This window comes from Ylistrum balloti, unplaced genomic scaffold (genome assembly GCF_031769215.1).
Source record: "Ylistrum balloti isolate Yb309-2 unplaced genomic scaffold, AGI_CSIRO_Ybal_v1 Utg370018, whole genome shotgun sequence".
Classification (NCBI taxonomy): domain Eukaryota; kingdom Metazoa; phylum Mollusca; class Bivalvia; order Pectinida; family Pectinidae; genus Ylistrum; species Ylistrum balloti.
The window spans coordinates 445,152-469,375 of NW_026782087.1; the positions used below are offsets into that span (position 1 = coordinate 445,152).

The 24,224-nt window shown below is 35.4% G+C and overlaps 1 protein-coding gene across 1 annotated transcript; it reads left to right on the forward strand.

Annotated features, from left to right (window-relative positions):
- Positions 1-1,533: 1,533 nt before the first annotated feature.
- LOC132548553 (Golgi resident protein GCP60-like) lies at positions 1,534-23,776 on the forward strand. Its single transcript, XM_060212416.1, has 9 exons — positions 1,534-1,693; positions 2,712-2,853; positions 3,424-3,564; positions 4,037-4,150; positions 6,672-6,759; positions 12,797-13,106; positions 16,601-16,734; positions 19,181-19,349; positions 19,652-23,776. The coding sequence occupies exons 1-9, from the start codon at positions 1,534-1,536 to the stop codon at positions 19,864-19,866; spliced, it is 1,473 nt and encodes a 490-aa protein (XP_060068399.1). The 3' UTR covers positions 19,867-23,776.
- The last annotated feature ends 448 nt before the right edge of the window (positions 23,777-24,224 follow it).

The following is a 24,224-nucleotide window of genomic DNA, read 5'->3' on the forward strand; positions in this document are numbered from 1 at the left end:
TGATCTCTCTCTCTCTCTCTCTCTCTCTCTCTCTCTCTCTCTCTCTCTCTCTCTCTCACACACACACACACACACACACACACACACACACACACACACAAGTAAAATATGAAATAACAGCATGATAAAAAACACGTGGAAATCAAAATCGAAAGGATTCAATTTTTACAGCGATATAATTATGAAGACCATAAAATGACCATTCAGCTCAGGAACAATATAATTTTGCACACGAACTATTTTAACTTAACTAGTTGCCAAGTTATTTGTAAAACCTTGAAGGACAAACTTGGAAATGTGCTAAAGAACTCCGACAGGTCTTCAGTGAATGTTGGGCCACAATGTGGTTAGATATTATAAAGTAAAGCATTTATAACATAACGTAATTCACATAATATTTCTTGATGTTTCTTTATTTTTAATTCAAACTTATCTATCGTCTTAAATTCTTGTTCTTTTTTTTTAATGTCATTTCTAATTATCAATCAAATGTTTGCTTGATTTTTGGATGGTAAAGTACGTAAGTCCACACGAGATGTAAATTATGACAATGGCATTGATTCTTGTAAACTTTTTAGAGAATCATAGACAACACAATACGTACAGTTACTATGGAAGCGTACTTATTCAATAACACCGACTTGATGGATTTCATCAATTCATCATTAGCTACAAAAATAATAGGGTATATAAAAACTATAATGAGAGAGTGAAAATAGTTTTTTGGAGAATCACAATAATAAACTTAATCGTTAGGTTTTATTTGATCAACCAGTCTTTAATTTTCATCCGTAATCAAAGACCCTTTAGTATTTGTACATACAGTAGTCTTCTGTTCTTGATCATCATGGCGTTTGTACTTATTATATCTATACTTTGTCAAACAAAGCACTGAACACGGAAGATGTCAGTCTGTGTACGGATATAGTCCACGGTATGTGTACGTTTTTTATATTTATTTTTTTTTTTAATTTTTAATTTAGATACCATAAAGAAATGTTTTCTCTGAAAATTGCTGTTTTGTACTTATCCTTTTTAGTACTTAAATAGTCATACAATGTGTGTGTGTTTTATGTCCCTCTTTTCTTCTTCCAATTAATAAGCATATTACTAATGATCATTACGTCAATTTTAATTTGGAAAAAGTGTGCACGTGACTTGTGAACTGATATATGTTTAGGTTCTGGTACAAGAACTAGTTTCAATGTTAAATTAGCGCGGAGATAATTTTACTTACAATATAAAAGAAATTTTCACATTTTTAAAAAATCTTGTGGTCCAAAAACCTTTGTCCTATACATACATTTGATGAATTATTTTAATCTACTAAATCAATATGGCAGCAACCAGGCATATTTCGATCTAATATCGGCGCAAAATTTCAGCATGTTGAATGAGGTCGATTAACCGGGGTAGCTGTAGAATCGGAGAATTGCGTCGTCCGCATGGAGGGAGGTCTCATTGTCAAAGTTAAACAACGTATGCTCCCTAATCAGGAATGAGGCTCAGCCTCGCTCTACGTGGACAACAAAAATGGCGACGGCTGCTGATGAAGCGCTAGCTAACGATGTCGGTTCGCTGACTGTCAGTGATAACGAGAAGCCTGTCACTTCTGACATGACAGACGAATTTGCAGTAAAGTGGGGATTCAAACTTCCAGAAGTGTACAGACTAGCTTTGAAATTCTACAAAGGTATATTGGAAATTAACCGGTGAATCAAAAACTGAGTTGTATTCCGACTTGTCAGAAATTAATGTTTACATGTTGTTGCATATATATCTTCCTGTTACACGAGAGAAAGCGCTTCGGAAATCCATGCCAAATCAGACACAGAAGTATGGTGGTGTGCATGTTTAGAAGCCCTTTAAAAATACCATGCTTTATATGACCATGGCTTCGATGTCTTTTGACCGCAAGATGACACATGCACTATCTTGAGGCTAGCCGGGATGATAACTTAGATTTGTAGGACTTTAAAGAGCGTAGCGCTTAATTTGCTAACTTATAGTATTTCGTATTTAGAAAATCAACTGTTGCACATATTTACCTATACCCTGGGTTTTCCATAAGAGCCGGTCACCGGCCAATTTGACCGGCTACTTTGATCATTTGGCCGCCTACACCAATCCAGTTCCGTAATAATGTTCCGTACACAACTACACATACACAGCAGGCTACCCTCCTACTTTCACTACACAGCCTACTACTAACAAAATTATGGAAAACCCTGTATACCAAATCATAGTCTTTGACTGAAAGTAAGCTTATGAGTTATGAAAAAAATAAGAGAGCAAAGCCATGTCACATTGACGTTTAGCAAAATTTCAATTTCACACATTCTTTGGATGATTAGCCCCAATAGCATCAGAGTAGATTTTTCATTTTATTCCATATCTATCAACTGGTTTTGCCCTATGTGGGCTTCAGGATCCTAAGAAGCTTGCTTAGGGCAAAACCAGTTGATAGGCATGGAATAAAATGAACAACCTACCTTGATGCTGTTGCGGTTGGTGAAAATGAGCAGAGTAAATTTAGAATTAACTTTATAAACAGTCTTCTTTGATGATACATTTGACAACTTGTCATTTGAACTTCACAGATGTGGACTTCAGAAAAAGGAGTGGTATTTTTTGCATCAACTGATTGTGTTAGTTTTTTGCTTTACCTTTATTAAGGGAGGGAATGATTTAAATTGTTTATATTTTTACAGAAAAGGATGGGAAAGCCATTCACCTTACCTACAAAGACAAGCTGAAGTTGGTGGCTTACACAAAACAGGCATCACATGGGAAGTGCCGAAATGACATCTCCCCTGAGGTGGGATTCCTTGACGTAGTGGGCAGTGATAGAAGGTAAGATAATGCACTATTCCTGGTCATACAGTCGCTGATATACCAGGGCTCTCACACATGGTGTTTTCCTTATAATTGGGAAAACTTCGGGTCTAAATTGGGGAAAAAAAAATACTATTTTGCAGTGGGAATGGGGCCGGTTCGGCCACAAATCTGGCAGATCAAGAGCCATGTATACATAATGATTGTATTGGTCTGTGACCAGCATTTATGTACAGCAGATCGGATTGTTTTAGAAACAGACCTTTTTTACTGCAGAAGCTGGTTTGTACCAGTCTGTATTTTGTCATTCTATCCATCCACATTACCATTTCCCTGACAATAACAGAAGTTCAAGCAGGTTGATTAGACTTCGCACACTGCTTACTTATCGGACATGCTTGCTTGGGATTGTTGTTTGATTGAAAAGGTCAGGTGTTGAGGTGACTTACTATAAAAACAAAATTGCAAAAATTACAAATTGAGAAAAATGTCAGACCTAACACATGTATATAACTTTTTTTACTACAGACAAGTGTTACATCATAGAACAATGTCAGACCTAACACATGTATAACTTTTTGTCTACAGACAGGCGTGGCAGGTACTTGGAGATATGTCACAAGAAACTGCCATGGAAGAATTTGTCAAACTGCTGGACAGCCTCAGTGGCTTGTTCAGGCCTTATATAGATGCTCACAAGGTTGAACATTTGGAAAAAATCCGAAAACAGTAAGTCAGCAATACCCTTTGTTTTATTTGAATCTCTGTCAAAATGACAAAATTGCCTGGTACTTGGTTAAGTAGTACATTTAGAAACTGTACAGTTTTAGAACATAAATTAGGCGTTTTCACATTTTGTTTATTTTGCAAACGCTATTAACAAATGAGAGATACAGTCCCCTTGCACCTTTTTTATATTTCTTTTATTTAATATTGAAAATATGAATTTAATTACCTGGTAAATGAATATGTGATGACGATTATAACACTGTTGATATTGATTATTTGATGATATACTACCATTGTCAGTAATCTCATTAATATTGCGATGTTTTAATATTTTTATGGAGACTGATAGTACTTGCTTAAAGGCATACCTAAATTCTCCAACATGTGGTTTTATTAAATAATTCCAAAGTGTATTTGTATTTCAAATTAATACTGAACTGAGTTTATTCAAAACAATTTTCTTGTTTTAAAGGAAAGAAGAAGAAGAAAGAAAAAGATTAGAAGAAGCTGAAAGAGAGCAACAGAGACTCGAAGAGGAAGCAAGACGTCAGCTGGAGATGGAAAGACAGAAACAGTTGGACCAGGAGTAAGTACACATTGTTATCTAGTTCTTCAGACATGAAGTAACCATGAGATGTTATGATGAGACAGCCCACTTAATGACTGTATTAAAGTTTTGACAAACTTGTAATTTCAGTGTTTTGAATTTTACCGATGAGAAAACTGAATTTTCATCCAATGTTCATTTTCTGCAAAATGTTATTGCAGAAAGGTTGTTGCTCATAATGATGGTTCTTTCTCATCGTCTTTTTTAAACAACTTCAAGTGACAATGTGTGTGATAAAGATTCTATTCAATATTCTTAAAATACATTGTGTTGATAATTAACCTCATCTGTTAAAAGATTAGGTAAACATATTTGGAGAATGGTGTTGGCAAGTTCATCCATATCCTCCCTCTAAATATGTGCCATTTTGAAATTTCATTTTATTTTTAAAACAAACCTCATTTTGAACAGCAGAGGTGTAAAATTACACTAGCTCGATGCCCAGGGCTAGTGATTTTCAGGTCAGGACTAGCTATTCCATTACTCTAACTAGCTCATGGGCTAGTGAAATTCTTCTGTTCTATATCTGCATTGAAAGCCAACCAGGTTTGGTACACATTTCTGATAACTATAGACATAATAATTGGTCAGGGTCTTAAAACTTTACAACCACAGGTAGTTTCCATGGGTTCACTAAGTTTCTCAAATGTAAACAATACCTTATACCTTCATCGAGGTGTATCAAATGCTTCGTTATGTCATGGTTGGATTTAAGAATTCAAGTGTAGGAGTACACAGATCAGGGCTCTTGATCTGCCAGATTTGGGGCCGAATATCCAATGCAAAAATGAGTATCTTTTTTTCCAAATTTAGACCCCAAGTTTTCCCAATTTTAAGGAAAACACCATTATTTTCCCCATTTCTAAGGGCCCGGGGCCCCAGTCCCAAAATGGGGTGTGAGAACCCTGCAGATGTAAATGCAAGTTTAATGACACATAAACAAGCTTGAAAATTGCAGGGATAAGTTAGATAAGAATTGTAATATAAAGGAACAGTAAGTGAATCTGTCACCCTGATTGTTGATGGTTCTAAATTATAAATTAAACAAATCCTGATGCTGTTGAAATTGAAACAAGATTTTTTGTGCTTATTGTGGTACCGCTTTGATAGGTGTTCATCACACAAAATATTTTATTTATGTGAAGATATGTTTAATTGACAGATGTTTACAACATAATCTTCTGAAATATATATTTCTCAGTACTTTTTGTCGACTTTATACTTGCAACATTGCAAAGTTAGAGGTAAAAACTTTTATTCAGTCACAATTTCCTATGGGAAATATAGGAATGTTAATGTCATAGATATTAATGCCATTAGTTCAGATCCAATGTATACTTTGTCGCCTTATCAGTGTTTCCCACTCGAAATGAGAATAAAGCACACATATATAGAAATAGTAGTCCAGAGTGACTAGCTAAATTTCAACTTAATAAAATCAGAAGATAGTTTATGGAAGTGGTTGTATTAAAATTTTACATATTTTGCTGTTAGATTTATGATTTAACTCAACAGTTAATAATTAGGCTAAGTTAGGATAATTCAGTTTGTTAAAAAAAATATTGACATGATTGGGTCTTGGTATTTAACTATCAGAATATTTAACTTGTATGTAGTAAGTACCAGTTCAATAAAATTCCAGTGTTCCCATGGTAAACTTGTATAACAGTTTATAACTTTCATGTTGATTATTAACTTATTGCACAGAAACCAAACAAACAGTATCATTTATATATGTTTAATGCTTTATTGAACAACACAGATGTGATCAATTTCATGAGGAAATCATAGAAAAAACATTGCATTTAGCAATGATTGGAAAATTGCAAAAGTGGGGCTAGTAGGTATAGTTTTGATCAGGGCTAGTGAGGAAAAGTGACTCACTAGCCCATGGGCTAGTGGAAAATTTGCAGAATTGTACATCCTTGAACAGTAGTTTATCTTTTCTATGTTTTAGTAATATAAAATACAAATAAATATAATAATAAATACAAAAATATGAATTGTCATGATAAAACAATCATTTTATTAGCTGGGTGGGTTTAGGTTTGTAATCATACCACTGTTAATCCTGTATGAACACTCAAGAGTGTGCTGCAGTAAGACGTAGTCATGTGTGACACAAGTTAATTCTTTGATCCTGTCATTTGTTCAAAGAGAGGGTGCAAAATACTATCAACAAATAAGGAGCAAGGATAAAAATGAGATGAGGAATGCAGAAATAAGGGTTCAAGGATTCCGAAGTTGAATGATAGAAAATGTATGAGGACACAGCCGGGACCAAGCAATCAGTTTGACAATAGAGGGTATTCAAATCATGTAGATTCGAGAAAGTGGGGTTTTTAACTGTATCTGTGAAATGATGTTTCTTGTTGGTACAAAAATGAAACAATGACGTTTGTGTGTTGTACATTCAGATACCATATTTTGCAAAGATTCAGCCACTACAACTGGAATTTCATCAACTGATTAATGTTGAATTTTTCATTTGTTTTGACAGAATGCAGATCCGAACAGCTTTGAACCAGCAGACAGCTGTACAGTTTAGTCAATATGCCCAACAACAATATCCCACCAACAAACAACAGGTACGTACTGTTGTCATATACCTGTTCATTTACAACTTGCTTCTGCTGTTTCTTGCTTGGATTTTGGGAGGGGATTAGGAGTTTGCATCAGGTTGGTTTTAGCTGAGATTATGAAAAATGACAAACATACCTGCCTTGCATTTCATCTACAACTTTAAACACCCTATCTGGGTTGGAAGTGTATCATAAATGAAAGTTGGACAACAATGTTATGACATAAAATTTTGCTCAGTTTGCATGAAGGTAGTTTGGATGTCCGGAATTTATCTTTTGATTTGCTTTTCATCCATGATAGCTACATTATTGTCACTCAACCCAATAAAAAAGATTTAAGCTCACCTGGCTTTGAAGGATAATACCATATTTCGCTACAAGCAAGAGCTCTCCACACTTTTATGTGCCTGCTAGCAAAATAAAGGTTGCTTGGTTACATTTTCAATCTGGTTTAAAAAAAAAATTGGGCCAATCGTACTGTGATAATTATTTCTGAAACAAGACATTACTGTCTAGCCAGCTGTGTCCATAAAGTTGCCATTTCTGGCCACTGTTTCTTGTGTTATTGGTATGTCTGGGCCACAATCAGGATAAAGGACTCACCATTGTTATTATTTTGAAGAAAAATCTTGCCTCAGAATATGTCATGATTCCCAGTTGCATTTTTTGGTGGCCTACTTGTGAAAGGTTAACATCATGTCATGTGCACTGGGTCTTGCCTGACATTTCCTTTCTTTGTCAAGGTAAAAGCCATTCATTAAAGCAATGGTTGTCATGTTGTATCAAAGTGTTTAATTATTAATCCATGTAAACAACCATATATCAATCAGCTTTCAAGTCACACCTCCATTACTGTGGAGGTTTCCTTTCATAACAAGTTGTTTTGCGTCATTTGTCTTTTCAAAAGTAAATCATAGACTAAAGAACCAATTTACTTAAATTATTTTTAACTATAGCAAACTTTTGTCACTTTCTGACTACCGATAAAAGAATAAGGTTTTAAGCAGCAACCAGGGACAGTTATTTTGTTCAAAAATCAATAACAAAAACAAAATTTTCTGTTTTCCGGTTATTGCTTCATAACATCAACATTAACATATCATAGTCATCAACAAATAGCAATATATTACTTGCCAAAGTCATCAGTAATAATAGTTATGTGTGAACAAAAAAAGTATGATAAATTTCCAAGAAGGTGGACACTAATGTATTGGGAGAAGAATGCTTGCAAATAAATCAATATGTTATATGTCCATCAAAAATGTTGACTAGCTCAGCACATATTTTTGGGAACATCATGCTGCTGTTTCCCTGATTGATGAATCAGTCAAGATGTAAAACCACATTTACAACCACCTTTTATCCTTCAGAAAAAGAGATGTGGCTCGGAATATTTGTACCTTGTTTTTAAATTTGGATGGTACTCTGACAATTTCAAAAAATAGAAATTAAACCTGCTTTCATATATGTAATATATGGTGTGTTTTAAGACCAAATAACAGACACATAACTATTCATATAAATATTATGGACTAGTGATGGAAAAACGTTGTATAATGCAATGACTACCTTTAATTGGTTTTTCACACCCAGCCAGTTACTTTGTGGTAAACACACATGTGAGTATGCTGTATGAAGTGTCTTATCCCTGGAGTCCCCTTCATAGGGTAGAGAAGGTGTGTCTTATCCCTGGAGTCCCCTTCATTGGGTAGTGAAGGTGTGTCTTAGCCCTGGTGTCTCCTTGATAGAGCAGTGAAGGGTGTGTCTTATCCCTGTTGTCTCCTTGATAGGGAAATGAAGGGTGTGTCTTATCACTGGTGTCTTTTTGATAGGGAAGTGAAGGGTGTGTCTTATCACTGGTGTATCCTTGATAGAGCAGTGAAGGGTGTGTCTTATCACTGGTGTGTTCTTAATAGGGAAGTGAAGGGTGTGTCTTATCCCTGGAGCATGATTGATAGGGAAGTGAAGGGTGTGTCTTATCACTGGTGTCTCCTTGATAGAGCAGTGAAGGGTGTGTCTTATCACTGGTGCGTTCTTAATAGGGAAGTGAAGGGTGTGTCTTATCCCTGGAGCATGATTGATAGGGAAGTGATGGATGTGTCTTATCCCTTGAACATTATTGATAGTGAAACGAAGGGTGTTTCATATCTCTGGCGTCTCCTTGATTGATAAGTGAAGGGTGTGTCTTATCCATGGTGTCTTCTTGATAGAGCAGTGAAGGATATGTCTTATCCCCAGTGTCTCCTTGATAGTGAAATGAAGGGTGTGTTTTATCACTGGTGTCTTCTTGATAGGGAAGTGAAGGGTGTGTCTTATCACTGGTGTCTCCTTGATAGAGCAGTGAAGGGTTTGTCTTATCACTGGTGTGTTCTTGATAGGGAAGTGAAGGGTGTGTCTTATCCCTGGAGCATGATTGATAGGGAAGTGAAGGGTGTGTCTTATCTCTGATGTCTCCTTGATAGGGTAGTGATGGGTGTGTCTTATCCCTTGAACATTATTGATAGGGAAGTGAAGGGTGTGTCTTATCTCTGGTGTCTCCTTGATAGGGAAGTGAAGGGTGTGTCTTATCCCTGGTGTTTCCTTAATGAAGCAGTGAAGGTGTGTCTTATCCCTGGTGTCTCCTTGATTGATAAGTGAAGTGTGTGTCTTATCCATGGCATTTTCTTGATAGAGCAGTGAAGGATATGTCTTATCTCTAGTGTCTCCTTGATAGAGCAGTGAAGGTGTGTCTTATCCCCAGTGTCTCCTTGATAGGGTAGTGAAGAGTGTGTCTTATCCCCGGTGTCTCCTTCATAGAGCAGTGAAGGATATGTCTTATCCATGGTGTCTTCTTGATAGAGCAATAAAGGGTGTGTCTTATCCCCAGTGTCTCCTTGATAGAGCAGTGAAGGGTGTGTCTTATCCCTGGTGTCTCCTTGATAGCATTTGATATAGGAAGGATAATTTTACTCTAACCATGAAATAACTGTTACAGGGTGACTAAACACCTAATCTAATTGTCTACACACTTTGTGTTTAGTTACTATGTCGAATGCTTCATTAGCCTGCCATCACCATCCTTTAAATGTCAAAAGAAATATTTGTATGTTTAGCTCTTGGGTACCTTGAAGTCAGTTGAAGATGTGATAAAACACTTTCTCATGGAATTTAACAGTTGTCACCATTTCAGGACAAGTGAATATGAAACCATTATGGAAATTTCCTATTTAGTGACAAACTCTGGTTGGAAGTACCATGGAAGACTTGCTCTCTGTCTTTGTTTATCTATATTACTTTGAGCTAACTTTGTATAGGTATGTCTGTTTATGTGTATTAGACTACCTGTCATGGTGTCCAAAATCTAGTTAAATCTCTTTATTCAGGTTGAAAACTCATACACAGTGACCTGTATCACCTACATCTGACCTGCTTCTAGTTTAAGGCTTCATCAGGTAGCTGAATGCTGTGTATTAAATCATGTCGTCTGCTTCCTGTTCTCATAGTTGTGCCTCTTGGTAGAGAGTTTGATTAAAAAAGACTGACTAGAATTTTGGCGTTGTTGCAGTACTCTACTGAAGCTAATTGTCCATCCATTAATATGGATCTGTTGGGACATAGTGTTACCCATATCTGGTCTGTTCCTAATCATTTTATACCAGAGTTTGATCACAGTTTATACAATTATCAAGTGGCAAAGTTGAAAGATCTAGGTCACCATTACTGTGAATTTTCCAGGAATCTTCCACATTTCAATGTTACTGCTGTTATTACTTTATTTCTGTATGGATTTCTGTCAACATTAACAAGGTCACCAATGAGAAAACCTCGGGGAATCTGGTGTTCCAAAGTCATGGTCATTGTTACTATATATAAATGTGACATTATCTACAGTTCAGTATAGGTTACCATGATAACAGGAAATTTCATACCACAGCAATATTTATATTGCTACATACAATTAATTAGAGACTATTGAACAGTCTCATTTCATTGTTGCTTGGTGAGCAACGGGAAAGCTTTGTATAGATCTGTGTGTTGTGTCTGTGCTAGTTATTGATTTACATCTGGCCCTGTATACTGGCTTGTAGCAGGAAGCGGCTTTGTAACCAATGGATCAGCTACCTCCCCAGCTAGCTATCCTAAGATGTTGTGTTTACACCTTACTCTGACCTTCATCTGTCCTTTACAGATCTAGCTGAACCTTCTGTCAAGTGGTTTTTTTTTGTTTTGATAATAACGGTGCTTAACCTGAAGTGGTGGTTTTAATGGTGGAGGTATCGATGTAAACCCTGGTTGTAGCTGTCTGTTAGTGTTTTTCTGGTGACAGGAATATTCAACTGTTGAGTGATCAGCTACCTCTACTTTGTAGCTGTCTCTTGGTAAGTTGCCTGTTTCATAGTGTGAATTTCCTAAACTTATAATTGAATATTTCTGCTCTGTGAGACAGCTTATTCTCATTATGATGTGCCAGTGTTGTTTTTGCTTTACAAGGTTTTCTCAGTTTTTTTGTCAATACTCATTTCAGCCAAATGCTTTACAAACAATCTTTCATCCAGCTGCAGTCCATCCCTCAATTGTTGTTATTTTCCTGAAAAATCCACTTGGCATATATGAAACATATGTAAAGCAGACATGTATAAGACACTTGTTAGGCAGGCATATATAAGACATGTAAAGCAGACATATATAAGGCAGACGTATATCAGACATAATGTAAAGCAGGCATATATAAGACCTGTAAAGCAGACATATATAAGGCAGACATATATCAGACATGTAAAGCAGGCATATATAAGACACATGTTAGACAGGCATATATAAGACATGTAAAGCAGACATATATAAGACACATGTTAGACAGGCATATATAAGACATGTAAAGCAGACATATATAAGGCAGACATGTTAAGCAGGCATATATAAGACACATGTTAGGCAGGCATATATAAGACATGTAAAGCAGACATATATCAGACATATGTAAAGCAGGCATATATAAGGCATATATAGGAACTAATTGTAATTTGTCCCTATATATAGTCAGAGTTAACATTGGTTCTTGTTCTGAACTCCTAGAACTGTCAAGGATTCAATTTGTCTCAGTAAATATCAACACATGCAGTGAAATGATATTGAATCCTGTTTTTGAGGAAAATAAAATGTCATTTTTCTTCTAGTAATATTTGATGAAAATGAAATGTGAATTGCCTGTGGATCAGTTATAATAAAGTGAGAATAATTACATCAATAAATCGCATCTCAGTGAGTATCTAATGTCATACTAACAATGTCTATCCTTTGCACATATTTATGCTCATCCTAACTTAATGGAAAAACAGATAGGTGTAAGTTAGTTATCTGTCAGAATCAGGAATTGGGGAAACTAAAAATAACAAACGCAATACATTTATAGTTAGTAAAGAAAAAAGTCATATTCTAAAAAAAGTAGTAAACACAACGGCCAATAGAGATATATCCAGTTTGATGTAATGGCCCTTAGGTGGCCTTGTCATCTTTTAAAGATTTTGTTTCAATTTCCTTACGAGCAGAGTACACATTTGCGATGATTCAGAATAATACTATATGTGATGACATACTTTGTTTTGCCTTTATTTCAAGTGCTCATGGTTTTTTTTCTTTTTCCATTGGAAAAAAAACATTCATTATCTTAAATGCATATCATATGACATTTGTTTGTATGTTGTGGAGAGATCACTACTCCTCATCAGTACTCAAGTCTGCTTGAGAAGTAATTTTGTGTAAAGTGTCAGTTTGAAATTACTTAAAATGATGACAGTATCTCCCAACTATACACAAATAATTTTAAATACTAGTTTATGTTTACTTTTTACTTTTCAGTCTGTTATACAAACAAAATATCTTTACTCAGTAAGTAGAAGAATGTTTGAAATATCACTGATATACGACTGTCACATCAGTTGTTTTGATTCTTGTTATATGATAAATATAAACCCCACTTTACCAACTGACATCTGTAACAAGGAATAACTTTTTCTCAATCTTTTGTGTGAGAACTTTCAGTATTTTGATTCTTGTTTGGCAGCAAGAGGAGCTAATTCGTCAGCTGCAGGAGCAGCACTTCCAGCAGTATATGCAGCAGGTGTACCAACAACAGTTACTCCATCAGCAACAACAATATCAGCAACTGCAGGACATGGCCCAGACTGGCACTGGTCAGCCCCCCAGACCCCCACCCCCAAAGGTCAGTCATACAGAGGTCACCCAGACTGCCACACCTCTTCTACAAAATGGTGATAGCAGTACTACTCCTACAACAACAGCAGTAACAGAAAACGGACCTATGTCAGTCCCTCCTCCTACATCTGTCCCCAGCAATGAAGAAGACAATCCAGGTAGGCTACTGAATATAGTCCTGCAGCACACTTTACGTAGCTGGTCACTCTGACTTTGACCTTCCAGTTAACAGTCAAATAAGTGCAAATTTTCCAATGCTTCTTTGTCCTGGCAATAACTATCAAACCATTTAAAATATCTTATTGAAAGTTGTAGTGTATTTTTATCAGTTATCACTGACGAAGCACAGTGACTACAAGATCCAACCAGTAACAATGTTTGTTCTGGTGATAAATTTTAAACTGTTAAAGATATCTTAATGAAACTTGCTGTGCACTTTGATCATTCACTGACCAAGTTCAGTGCTATGTCATTTGATCGTTGCATCCTTGATGTGTGAAGGTCAAAGGTCAAATAAGCGCATTTTTCTCTCCTTTTTTTAGCCCACCATCTATTAGATGGTGGGTTATTCAAATCGCCCTGCGTCCGTGGTCCGTGGTCCGTCCGTCCATCGGTCTAGGCATCCGTCCGTCCGTAAACAATTCTTGTTACCGCTTTTTCTGGAAAAGTACTGGATGGATCTTTTTCAAATTTCATATGCAGGTTCCCCTTGGTCCCTAGTTGTGCATTGTACCTTTTTTGGACTGAATCGAATTCAAGATGGCCGACAGGTGGCCATCTTGGATTTTGGAAGTAAAAGTTTGTTACCGCTATTTCTGAGAAAGTACTGGATGGATCTTCCTCAAATTCCATATGCAGTTTCCCCTTGGTTAGTTGTGCATTGTACCTTTTTTATATGTTTGAAATATCAAGATGGCCGACAGGTGGCCATCTTGGATTTTGGATGTAAAAGTTTGTTACCGCTATTTCTTGGAAAGTACTGGATGTATCTTTCTCAAATTTCATATGCAGGTTCCCCTTGGTCCCTAGTTGTGCATTATACCTTTTTTGGACTGATTCAAATTCAAGATGGCAGACAGGTGGCCATCTTGGATTTTGAATGTAAAAGTTTGTTACTGCTATTTCTTGGAAAGTACTGGATGGATCTTTCTCAAATTTCTTATGCAGGTTCCCTTTGGTTCCAAGTTGTGCATTATACCTTTTTTGGACTGATTCAAATTCAAGATGGCAGACAGGTGGCCATCTTGGATTTTGAATGTAAAAGTTTGTTACTGCTATTTCTTGGAAAGTACTGGATGGATCTTTCTCAAATTTCATATGCAGGTTCCCTTTGGTTCCAAGTTGTGCATTATACCTTTTTGGACTGATCCGAAATCAAGATGGCTGACACTGCTGTTACTGCTATATCTAAGGAAGTCCTGGATGGATCCTTCTGATATTTCATAAATATTGGTTTCCCTTGGTCCCTAGTTGTGCATTGTACCTTTTTTGGACTGATTTGAAATCAAGGTGGCCCACAGGCAGCCATCTTGGATGTTGACAGTAATGCAGCACAAGCATATTTTCCATTATCCACCTGTAACTGACTGCTATCTAATAATACTTTGGGATCTTTTTCAAATGATATTTGCTAATAGGTGCTTAATAAAAATATCTTGTGCCGTCATTGAGTACATTCAATGAAGACCAGTTCATGAACATTTACAACACCTGTAACAAAAATAACATGTTGAACCAATTTCAATGAAATTTCCCAAAAGTCTGCCATGGCTAAAGGCACACCAAAACTGTAAATTATATGGTTCCCAACCCCCAGGGGCCAAAAATGGTCAAATTGATTTAACATTCAAAAACCTTCTTATCAAATCCCAGGCATGGTAGAATGAAGGACTCTTCATGGATGAAAAGGCCTTTAGATACTTTACCAAAATTGTTAATTTCCTGGCCCCAGGATCTCGCATTTCCCCCGAGTAAGGGGGGTAAATTTTCAATAGTTTTTTTATAGGAGTACCATATTTTTGAACATTGTTTCTTTATTTTCTATTGGAAATAGTTCAAACCTGGTTATAATTATTAGTTTTAAATGGTGGTTAATGAGATGCACTTTTTTACTTCGGCTGACCACAAGGGGCTATTGGGCGGGGCCAAATTCGGTTAAATTGACTGAAATTTCAAATATCTTCTCAGATCCAAGGTATGTTAGAACCAGATACTCTTTATGGATGAAAGTGTCTTACAGTGCTGTATAAAAATTGTAAATTTCATGATCCCAAGTTCTCACATTTCCCCTTGGGAGGGGTTAAAATTTACTACATTTTATATAGTAAAATTACATTTATGAGCAGAATTTGTTTTATCAGAAATAGTTAAAACGTGGTTAGATTTTATTTATTAATATAAGCTGACAATTTGATGAGATGCACATTTGAACTTGACTGACCCCCAGGAGCTGATGGTTGGAGCTAAAAATGGGTCAAAATGTTCCTGGATAGAAGTTTTTTTATATAAAAAAATTCAAATCATGTGTAATTTCTTTTAACTCAAACTTGGTTAGAAGTCTTAGCATGGGACAGCAGTCAACATATACGCAGTTTACATTTGCATCACAGGTATAATGAAGTTAAAGTTAGATTACCTTTATTAACAAAGTCATTTCTATGACTTGCTACAAGAAACATTGTTACTTGAGTGACCATTAAGGCCCTCGGACCTCTTATTTTCTATAATTTCTTATTTAGAAAATGATTTTGTTTGAATACAATCTTTTGTGGAGAATAGATTTCGAACGGTTATAAAGATATATTGACAAAACTCAAAACATATATACATCACCTGCAATATGCAGGGTACTATATACATCACCTTCATTTTCAGGTCATGGATCGGTAGAGTGCTGAAATATTCAATGCTTGGTCAGGGAAAAGGGAAGACTTATGTTTTTGTTCACAAATATCTGTTGCCATTTATATTGTAGGTTGATTTAAAACACTGGTCCATGTACAAATGTATTTCAAGTTTCAGACACCAAGAAGCAGTCTGTTTGGTTCAGTGTAGATTTATACATGATGGATGTCTTATGTGCAGAGATGAAAAATTTCTGCCGATCGGCGGATTTCCGCCTTTTTCGTGACAAATTTGGTCATTTTTTAGATCGATGCAAATCCGGTGAGAAAATTTCAGGGGTGGCGGGGTTAGGTATGTCTTGATGATGCATTTTATTTTTAAGCAATCTTCATCAACTCCGTTCTTAAATCCTTTGATTTATATGCCCTTATAAACTGTAAAATTAAACATCGAGCAATTACGAGCACCGAGTTTCCAGTATTGTCAAATCAATAATACGAAGGGAGATAACTCTTACATCAGTCGAACGATTGAAAGCTATATTTGAATTACAACAAAGATGAAAATTTTTTGCCGATCGGTGGATTTCCACCTTTTCCAATGCCAGCCACTTTCATCTCTGTATGTGCCACTTTGGTATAACTTTGTTTTCTGTATACAGTGAAAGACTTGAAGGTTTATTACTTACGCCTAAAAAACTGTTTCAATGTTGTACCTCAGTCAAATCTGGACCAATTCTGTTTTGCTCTGAAACATAATCAGTCTAGATGTTTAGGTTCATAGTGTAGTGTAACTTGCCACATTTCAGACCAAATCCCAGCTCCCATGCCTAACCTGATGCCACCATCCGTCTGGACACGTAAAGGTGGCCAAGGCTTCAAAGATTCAGTTAAGGGTTGCAAAGAAAATGTCATATACATTGCCTCGTTGGCTACTGCCACGGTAGGTAGTCTGTCCCTGGCTGGTAGCTTCAGAGTCTTGTTCCCTTAACACTTACGAAAACATTGGAAACATTAATCAAAGCAGATACTGTTTGAAGAGGATTACAATGAACTCTTCAACTACAAATTAGATTTTTTTTTCTAAAGATAATTGCAAAATTGACAAAGCTTAAAATGTTTTTCTGAGTATGGTGTTGAGCTACAACAAGACTTTGTTAGATGCCGGAACTGCATGCCAAGTCTTGTGACTCTCTTATTTTTATATTTAGTTAGCACTTGTTCTTTCTTTATGTTGTGTTTCTAGATGAGTTACCCCCAATTGCAGCGGCGTCCATGTGGACACGCAAAGACATGAAAGATTTCAAGGAACTTTTATGTAAAGAAAAAGATGCTGTTATAAAAATAGGCTCAGGAGAAACAGTCACAGTAAGTATTGTTATTTTACTGTACTCGGGGGACAATAGGGGAAACTGTTGATATTTTAGTGTCACCAGTAAGCTTAGGGTGTTGTTCTAACATTTGGACCAGTTTAAGTGCAATAACTAATAAGTAGAATTTATTTATCATTAAATTTTTGTTAAAGTTTTGGCGGTATCAGAAACACATGGCCGTTTAAGTACTACTGATTGTTTAGATCACTGACTTTTATGCACTTAACTGACTTCTATGCAGTTATTTTCCAACAGAGTTCTTTTTTTGGGAGAGGAATCTATGTAAAATGAACATTCAGGCTTGGTTTTGAAATTGGACATGATAACTTGTAGGGATAATGTGTTTTAAATGTCGGTGTATAGTATATAGGTTATTATTGCCTAGTTGAATGCTTGATTTTTATGTGACATCCTGAAATACTTCTGTTAACAATTATCTACTAAAGTGGGGTCTTAAAGTTTGAGAAATCTGAAATTTAAAAAAAAAAGCCAGAGATGATTTTGGATTTCAGTAGTATTACTGCAGCAATTCTTAGATTTCGGAAAAAAACAAATTTCAAATAAAATATCCTGTAACTGTAAAATTTCTGTACATTGTATTTAGCTCAAGCAACACTTACACCTCCATAAAAACCTTTCTATATATTTTTGTTGTGCACTCTCATATAATTAGTTTTGCTTCTATCTACCAGTTCTTACGCTTAACCTTTAGCTAAAGTTTCTGTGGAAAAAAAAACGGAAAGTTTGTACGTGTTTGCATGCTGGCCCCACCTTATTTGTGTACTTCTCTTTAATGTGCTTATATCATGATTTTCAATTTCATTTTGTAAGCATGTTCTGAATGCATTTACTCTGGAGTCTGGCTTTTAATTAGCTGAATTTTCCAAGCTGAGATTATGATCAGCATGGTTTATTGTCTTTTCTGTGACAGAAAGTAATGGAAGGAGGACTGATGTTTTAGAATGTGGTGAAAGTACTGTTTCAGCGAGAATAGTCCTAGATTTAGATGTTGTATAATAGATAACCTATGTAATGATGGAACGACGGTGACCAAAAGGTCATTCTGGAATGATCTTAACATAGCATACAATAATTAATCTTAGGTGATGTATGGTAGATAAATTCTGGAATGATCTTAATATGGTGTGTAATATATTAATTCTGGAATGATCTTAATATGGTGTGTAATATATTAATTCTGGAATTATTTTAATATAGTGTCATAGATAAATTCTAAAATGGTTTTAAGATTGTGTGTAATACATAAATTCTGTGATGATCTTAAGATGGTGTGTAATAGATAAATTCTGTAATGGTCTTAAGATGGTATGTAATAGATAATTTCTAAAATGGTTTTAAGATGGTGTGTAATACATAAATTCTGTGATGATCTTAAGATGGTGTGTAATAGATAAATTCTGTGATGGTCTTAAGATGGTATGTAATAGATAATTTCTAAAATGGTTTTAAGATGGTGTGTAATACATAAATTCTGTGATGATCTTAAGATGGCATGTTATAGATAAATTCTAGAATGATCTTAAAATGGTGTGTAATAGATAAATTCTGTGATGGTCTTAGGATGGTGTGTAAAAGATAAATTCTGGAATGCTCTTAAGATGGTGTGTAATAGATAAATTCTGTGATGGTCTTAGAATGGCATGTAATAGATAAATTCTAGAATGATCTTAAGATGGTATGTAATAGATAATTTCTAGAATGATCTTAAGATGGTGTGTAATAGATAAATTCTGTGATGGTCTTAGAATGGTGTGTAAAAGATAAATTCTGGAATGATCTTAAGATGGTGTGTAAAAGATAAATTCTGGAATGATCTTAAGATGGCGTGTAATAGATTAATTCTGGAATGTTCTTCTGATGGTATATAATAGATAAATTCTGAAATGATCTAAAGATTCTGAAATAATCTTAACAGTATGTATTATAAATAATCTCTAGAAATTTATTAATACAGTGTATAGCATATTAATACATTATATCATTGTCTACGTTTAGGTGCGAGTGCCAACACATATAGATGGGACTTGTTTATTTTGGGAGTTTGCTACTGACTATTATGACATTGGCTTTGGCGTGTATTTTGAGTGGTCAGTTGCTCCGAATAACACTGTTAGTGTTCATATAAGTGAGTCCAGTGATGAGGAGGAACTCGAGGATGAACCAGGTGAGGAGACTAACTATAATACCAAGAAGTTAGCTGGCTCTTGCTAATGCTAGTTATAATGTTGTCTTACAAACAGCTGGAGTGATAAAGTTCCTTTATACTTCCTAAGGGATCTGAAATAGATATCAGTCTTGATAGATTTGGAGATCTTGTAACCAATGTTAAATTCAACTGAATCCTTACACTAAAAACCCTAAAAACTAACAAATATGGCAGTCTAGCACAGAAGTCATTTCATCTCTTCCGCTTTATTTATAGAAACTATAATCTGCATAGTTTTTAAAACGTTTTTGATTTTTCAGTTGAAGAGAAAGGTGACATAGAGAAGGGACCAAAACGAGATGACCGACCGCCCACTGATGAAATAATTCCTGTATATCGACGGGACAGCCATGAAGAAGTATACTGTGGTAGCCATGCCTACCCAGGACAGGGAGTGTACCTACTCAAGTTTGATAACTCCTACTCATTGTGGCGTTCAAAAACTCTTTACTACCGTGTCTATTACAGTAGATAATGCTTCAGGAGGATATCAGTATTAAGGTCCTGGTGACTTCTAGATCACGTGTATGAAAGAGTGGGGCATGTTACTGAATGTCTGAGGAAGGTAGTATGTGCTGAAATACAGTGGTTCATTCTTCAATGCTTTTGCTGTTTTGTTCTCAAGATGACCATATGTAACATTGAATTTGACTACTTAAAACAAAACTGATAATCAAATGCTTGAAATTTGATTTCTAAAGTGATCAATATGGTGTGTGTTTGTGATTTAGAGTGACAGGACTGTGGTCAACTCAATGGCCACCACACTGTTTGATCTGTGATTGTGATACTAAGCTGTCTGTACATTCGAGGTATTTTATCAATTATCACATCTTTCAGATTGCTAACAGTAACAAAAACGGGGTTACTTGGTGAGATCATGTAGTGATTTCTAAAATGAAAGCCTGCAGAAGCCATACATGTGTTGCTGACCCGACATTAAGTGCCTGTGAGCTTACTATGCCAAGGTGTGGTGTTTGTCAAATATCAAATTATCTTAAAATGTTTTTAAGGAATCAAATTTTTTTTTTTATTTATTCCCCCCTCCCCCTCCCAAAACATTTCCAGAGATTTATATATCACAGTTTATCAATATTTATCTTATTTCTGGTATATAAAATAGATAAAATATCTGTCTGTTTTGTTAAAATGAGGAGAGATTGGTTGGCCCTTACACATGGAAAATAGGATGTTAGAATGTAAGGTCTTATATGTAATACTAGCCAATGTATTAAATATTGGGAGAATTATGTAGACTTGTTTTGTTCTTTTCTGGGAAAGTAAAAGACGGTCTATTAAACATACAATTACGATCTGCAAAAAGTTTTATTGAAATTCCATGAAAAGAAATTTCACTTGGTCTAGTAAATGTATTGTACCATAGCTTAAGCTGTATCATTTAGCCTTGCTTTTATTTTATACTTAGGAACAAATTCATTTTTTGTTAAGAAAATAATATTGGTTGTATTTAAAATCATTGATCATGCATATACTGTCGTGCATAATTATATTTAATAAAAATATGAAATCATATTTTAATAACATACACTTCCCATGAAGTACATTGTGTACACAACACTTGTGAGACACTTGTATTGCCAATGGGGCGTACACTTTGTCTGTGCATCAGCTAATCATTTTCTCGAGATCATTTCATCTTGGGCATGCCTATATACTCTGATCACTAAAAAATATTTTGTATGCGAGTGCATCTTGAAATGGTGAGATGTTGAAGGCATGAGTTCAGTCTCGGAGCTTTACTATAAATAGAGTTGTAGCCCTTGTTCACTGTTGTTCCAGACCTTGTCAGTAGTCACCTGTGATAGACAAATTTGGTCTATCTGTGGACGCAAAGAGTTGCGTACAATCAAATGGTCTTTTATACCATGGTGGGACAGAGTTATCACCCTTTGCTTACTGTTCAAAGAAAGGTCAGATGTCTCCCCCTGTTGCACTTACATATGGCCTGTTTTCAATACAGAAAGTTTTTAAGGAAGTACAGGACTAGGAATTGCTCACATGTCTATTTTTGGAAAAGAACTTCCAAGGATTAAGATTAGTCTGGGCTGTCTGATAGAACCATCTCCCTGAAAGCATGCCAAACACTCCAGTGTAGTTATATATCTTTCATAAAGTGCTGGAATGATTAACGAGACGGAAGATTCGGGTCAAAAGTGAAAACTACCAAAGTAGAAGTTCAAAATACAAGGGGGAAACCTGTCAGAAATGTCATGCTTGAACAGCAGATGTGATCAGGAAAATGTACTTTACCACACATTAAATGTAGACAGCAATTATTATTGCAGGGGATACTACAACTACACAGGCATAAATATCAACTACACAGGCATAAATATCAACTACACAGGCATAAATATCAACTACACAGGCATAAATATTAACTATACAAGCATAAATAATCAGGTGAATGAACACAAGATGTACATACTTCAGAAGTGACATACAATTTACATGTATGCACAGTACATGTATGATGTAGTTAGAAGCTGGGTTTTACCAGTTGGGAGTCTATTTTGAATTGGTTTGAAAACTTATGTTCTGTGAATATTTTGTTGAATTTAAAAGAGATTTATTATATAATCAATTGTTATTAAAACTGATGGCACTCTTTGCCTAAAGTTTATCATACAAAAAATCTGAAGATACTGACGTCACATAGGTCAGTCACCTGGATGGCACTATTTCTAATTGTTTTTGCTCTGGTATGTTAAAAGATGTTGTGAATGTACTGTCTGTCAAAAACTTCTTGTTTCACTGTGTGTTTGGAGGTTTCAAAAAGCTTCAAGTACAAAATATCGCAGGAAAAACTATTGAACATTCATGTTCATGATATTGCCCTCTTAATATGTGTGATGTTTTTTAGTAACTTGATAATGACACAATTTGTATTTATTTAAGTTGAGTCTCTATTAGTGAATACTGATAAATTTGTTTTCTGTCAGAAGAAATATGGACCCCTATAAGAGATATAGTAACACCTAAAGGCGATCCTTCCATCGGTCCAAGCCAACTGTCAGTATTTAAGGGTAGAGAGGTGTAGTTGTTCACAGTGGAATTCTGTTAGCTTCTAAATGTTGTCAATGAGAAGAAATTTCAGCAGCGTCCCTAAAAGTCATTTAAGGGAGATTTTGTGCTGTAGAATACATGTCAATGATAATTCTGTTGTTTTCATGCTTTATACCTCATAGTATGTTAGAAATTTAGATCTGCTTTCCATATCACTTCATTTATCATTTTGAGATATGGCTGAATATTCTTGTAATACAATGTAACACAGATATGAATCTGAAGTACGACCTCAACTTAAACCTGAAAATCTGAACAGGATTCACCATAACAGCAACAACTTGAAAAGCTTGTAATTACTTGTCTTTGAATTTTAGATTTCAGTTTAATTATGTCCAGAAGCTAAAAACTTGAAATAAACTCAGTGAAAGGATGGCAATCGATTCTTCCTTCAATGTCTCAAGCTTTGGTCACATTTTCTTTAGATAACACAGATGTGACTTGTGGAGAGAAGATAGGAAGGTTGGGACAAGGAGAGCTTTCTGTAAAAGGGTGATAATAGAGATGCAAGTTTTGGAGTTGGAGAAGATAGGAAGGTTTGAAATGCAGAAAGCTTACAATGAAAGGGTGAGAAAAGAGATGAGAGTTTTGGAATTAAAGAAGATAGGAAGGTTTGGAATGCATAAAGCATATAAGTAAAAGGTTAATAAAAGAGATGCGAGTTCTGGAGTTGGAGAAGATACACTGATTGTGGTTGATGAGAGCTTACTATCATGACATACTGATGGTTATAAGCATTAATACACTACATCTTTATTTTACAAACTTAGAGTTAACATGGAAAAAAATTCAATTGTGTTAAGATGAGTAGTTTAATTTTGAATATTTGTGTTATTTTTGACGGAGAAGAAAATGTTTCATTTCAGACTTGCCTTTAGCTATGGATTGGCCACCGGCTGTCAATGTTTGAATGTTAGTTTGACTATGGATTGATAATCCTGTCAACCTTGATTTACATGCGATGTCTGTCCAGTCAGACATTTACTGTCTGTCAGCTGTCTGTCCAGATATACACTTCATGTCTGCTTATTCAGACATCATCCACATGTTGGCTTTCAGTTCAGTTGTGTATTTTAGATTTCTATCCAGCTAGAGATTGTCTGTGTCGGTCTGTTGAGATATGAGTCACTGGTTCGTACATCAGATGTCTGTCTAGTTTGTTAATTATACGTGCTGTTCCTTAGAATCACTACTAGGTGTTATACAGTTTGTTGTATTTATTATCTATATGTACAGTGCTGCCTACTACCAAGATCTTATTGAAATGTTATTGAATAAATTGAATGTATGACTACTTATTGGTGTCCAGTCATTCGTACCAAGTACCAAGTACCTGTGAGGCTTTTGTATTGGTTACCATCTGTCGTCTATAAACTTTCTACTTCAAACAGAGTCGAAATTGCAAAATATCAGGGTCCTAATATGTTTGTAGTAGGTACCTTGAATCAAGTTTTTCTGTATTTTATAAAACAACAGTGACCTATATTGATGGTCACAAGTTTTTTTTTAATATACATTCAATATAATATAATATAATATATAATATACATTTACAAAAATTAAGTAAGAAAAATAACAAAGGGCAATAACTCCTAAATCATGCAGACAAGAGTGATAGTGCACTGTACTTTTCCGTGTTGAGATCTGTCTACCTATGAAGCTTCATGTTGATGCCTCTTATAGTTTTTGTGTTAGTGTTATGCTCAAGACAAAATTACAATGGATGGAGGACAAATCAGCGACTAC

Bases quoted from the DNA above. Each gene is read 5' to 3' on its own strand.
- LOC132548553 (XM_060212416.1), top strand. From the start codon at position 1,534: ATGGCGACGGCTGCTGATGAAGCGCTAGCTAACGATGTCGGTTCGCTG. The intron at 4,151-6,671 runs GTAAGTACACAT...TTGTTTTGACAG, and splicing joins CAGAAACAGTTGGACCAGGA to AATGCAGATCCGAACAGCTT. The intron at 16,735-19,180 runs GTAGGTAGTCTG...GTCTACGTTTAG, and splicing joins CCTCGTTGGCTACTGCCACG to GTGCGAGTGCCAACACATAT.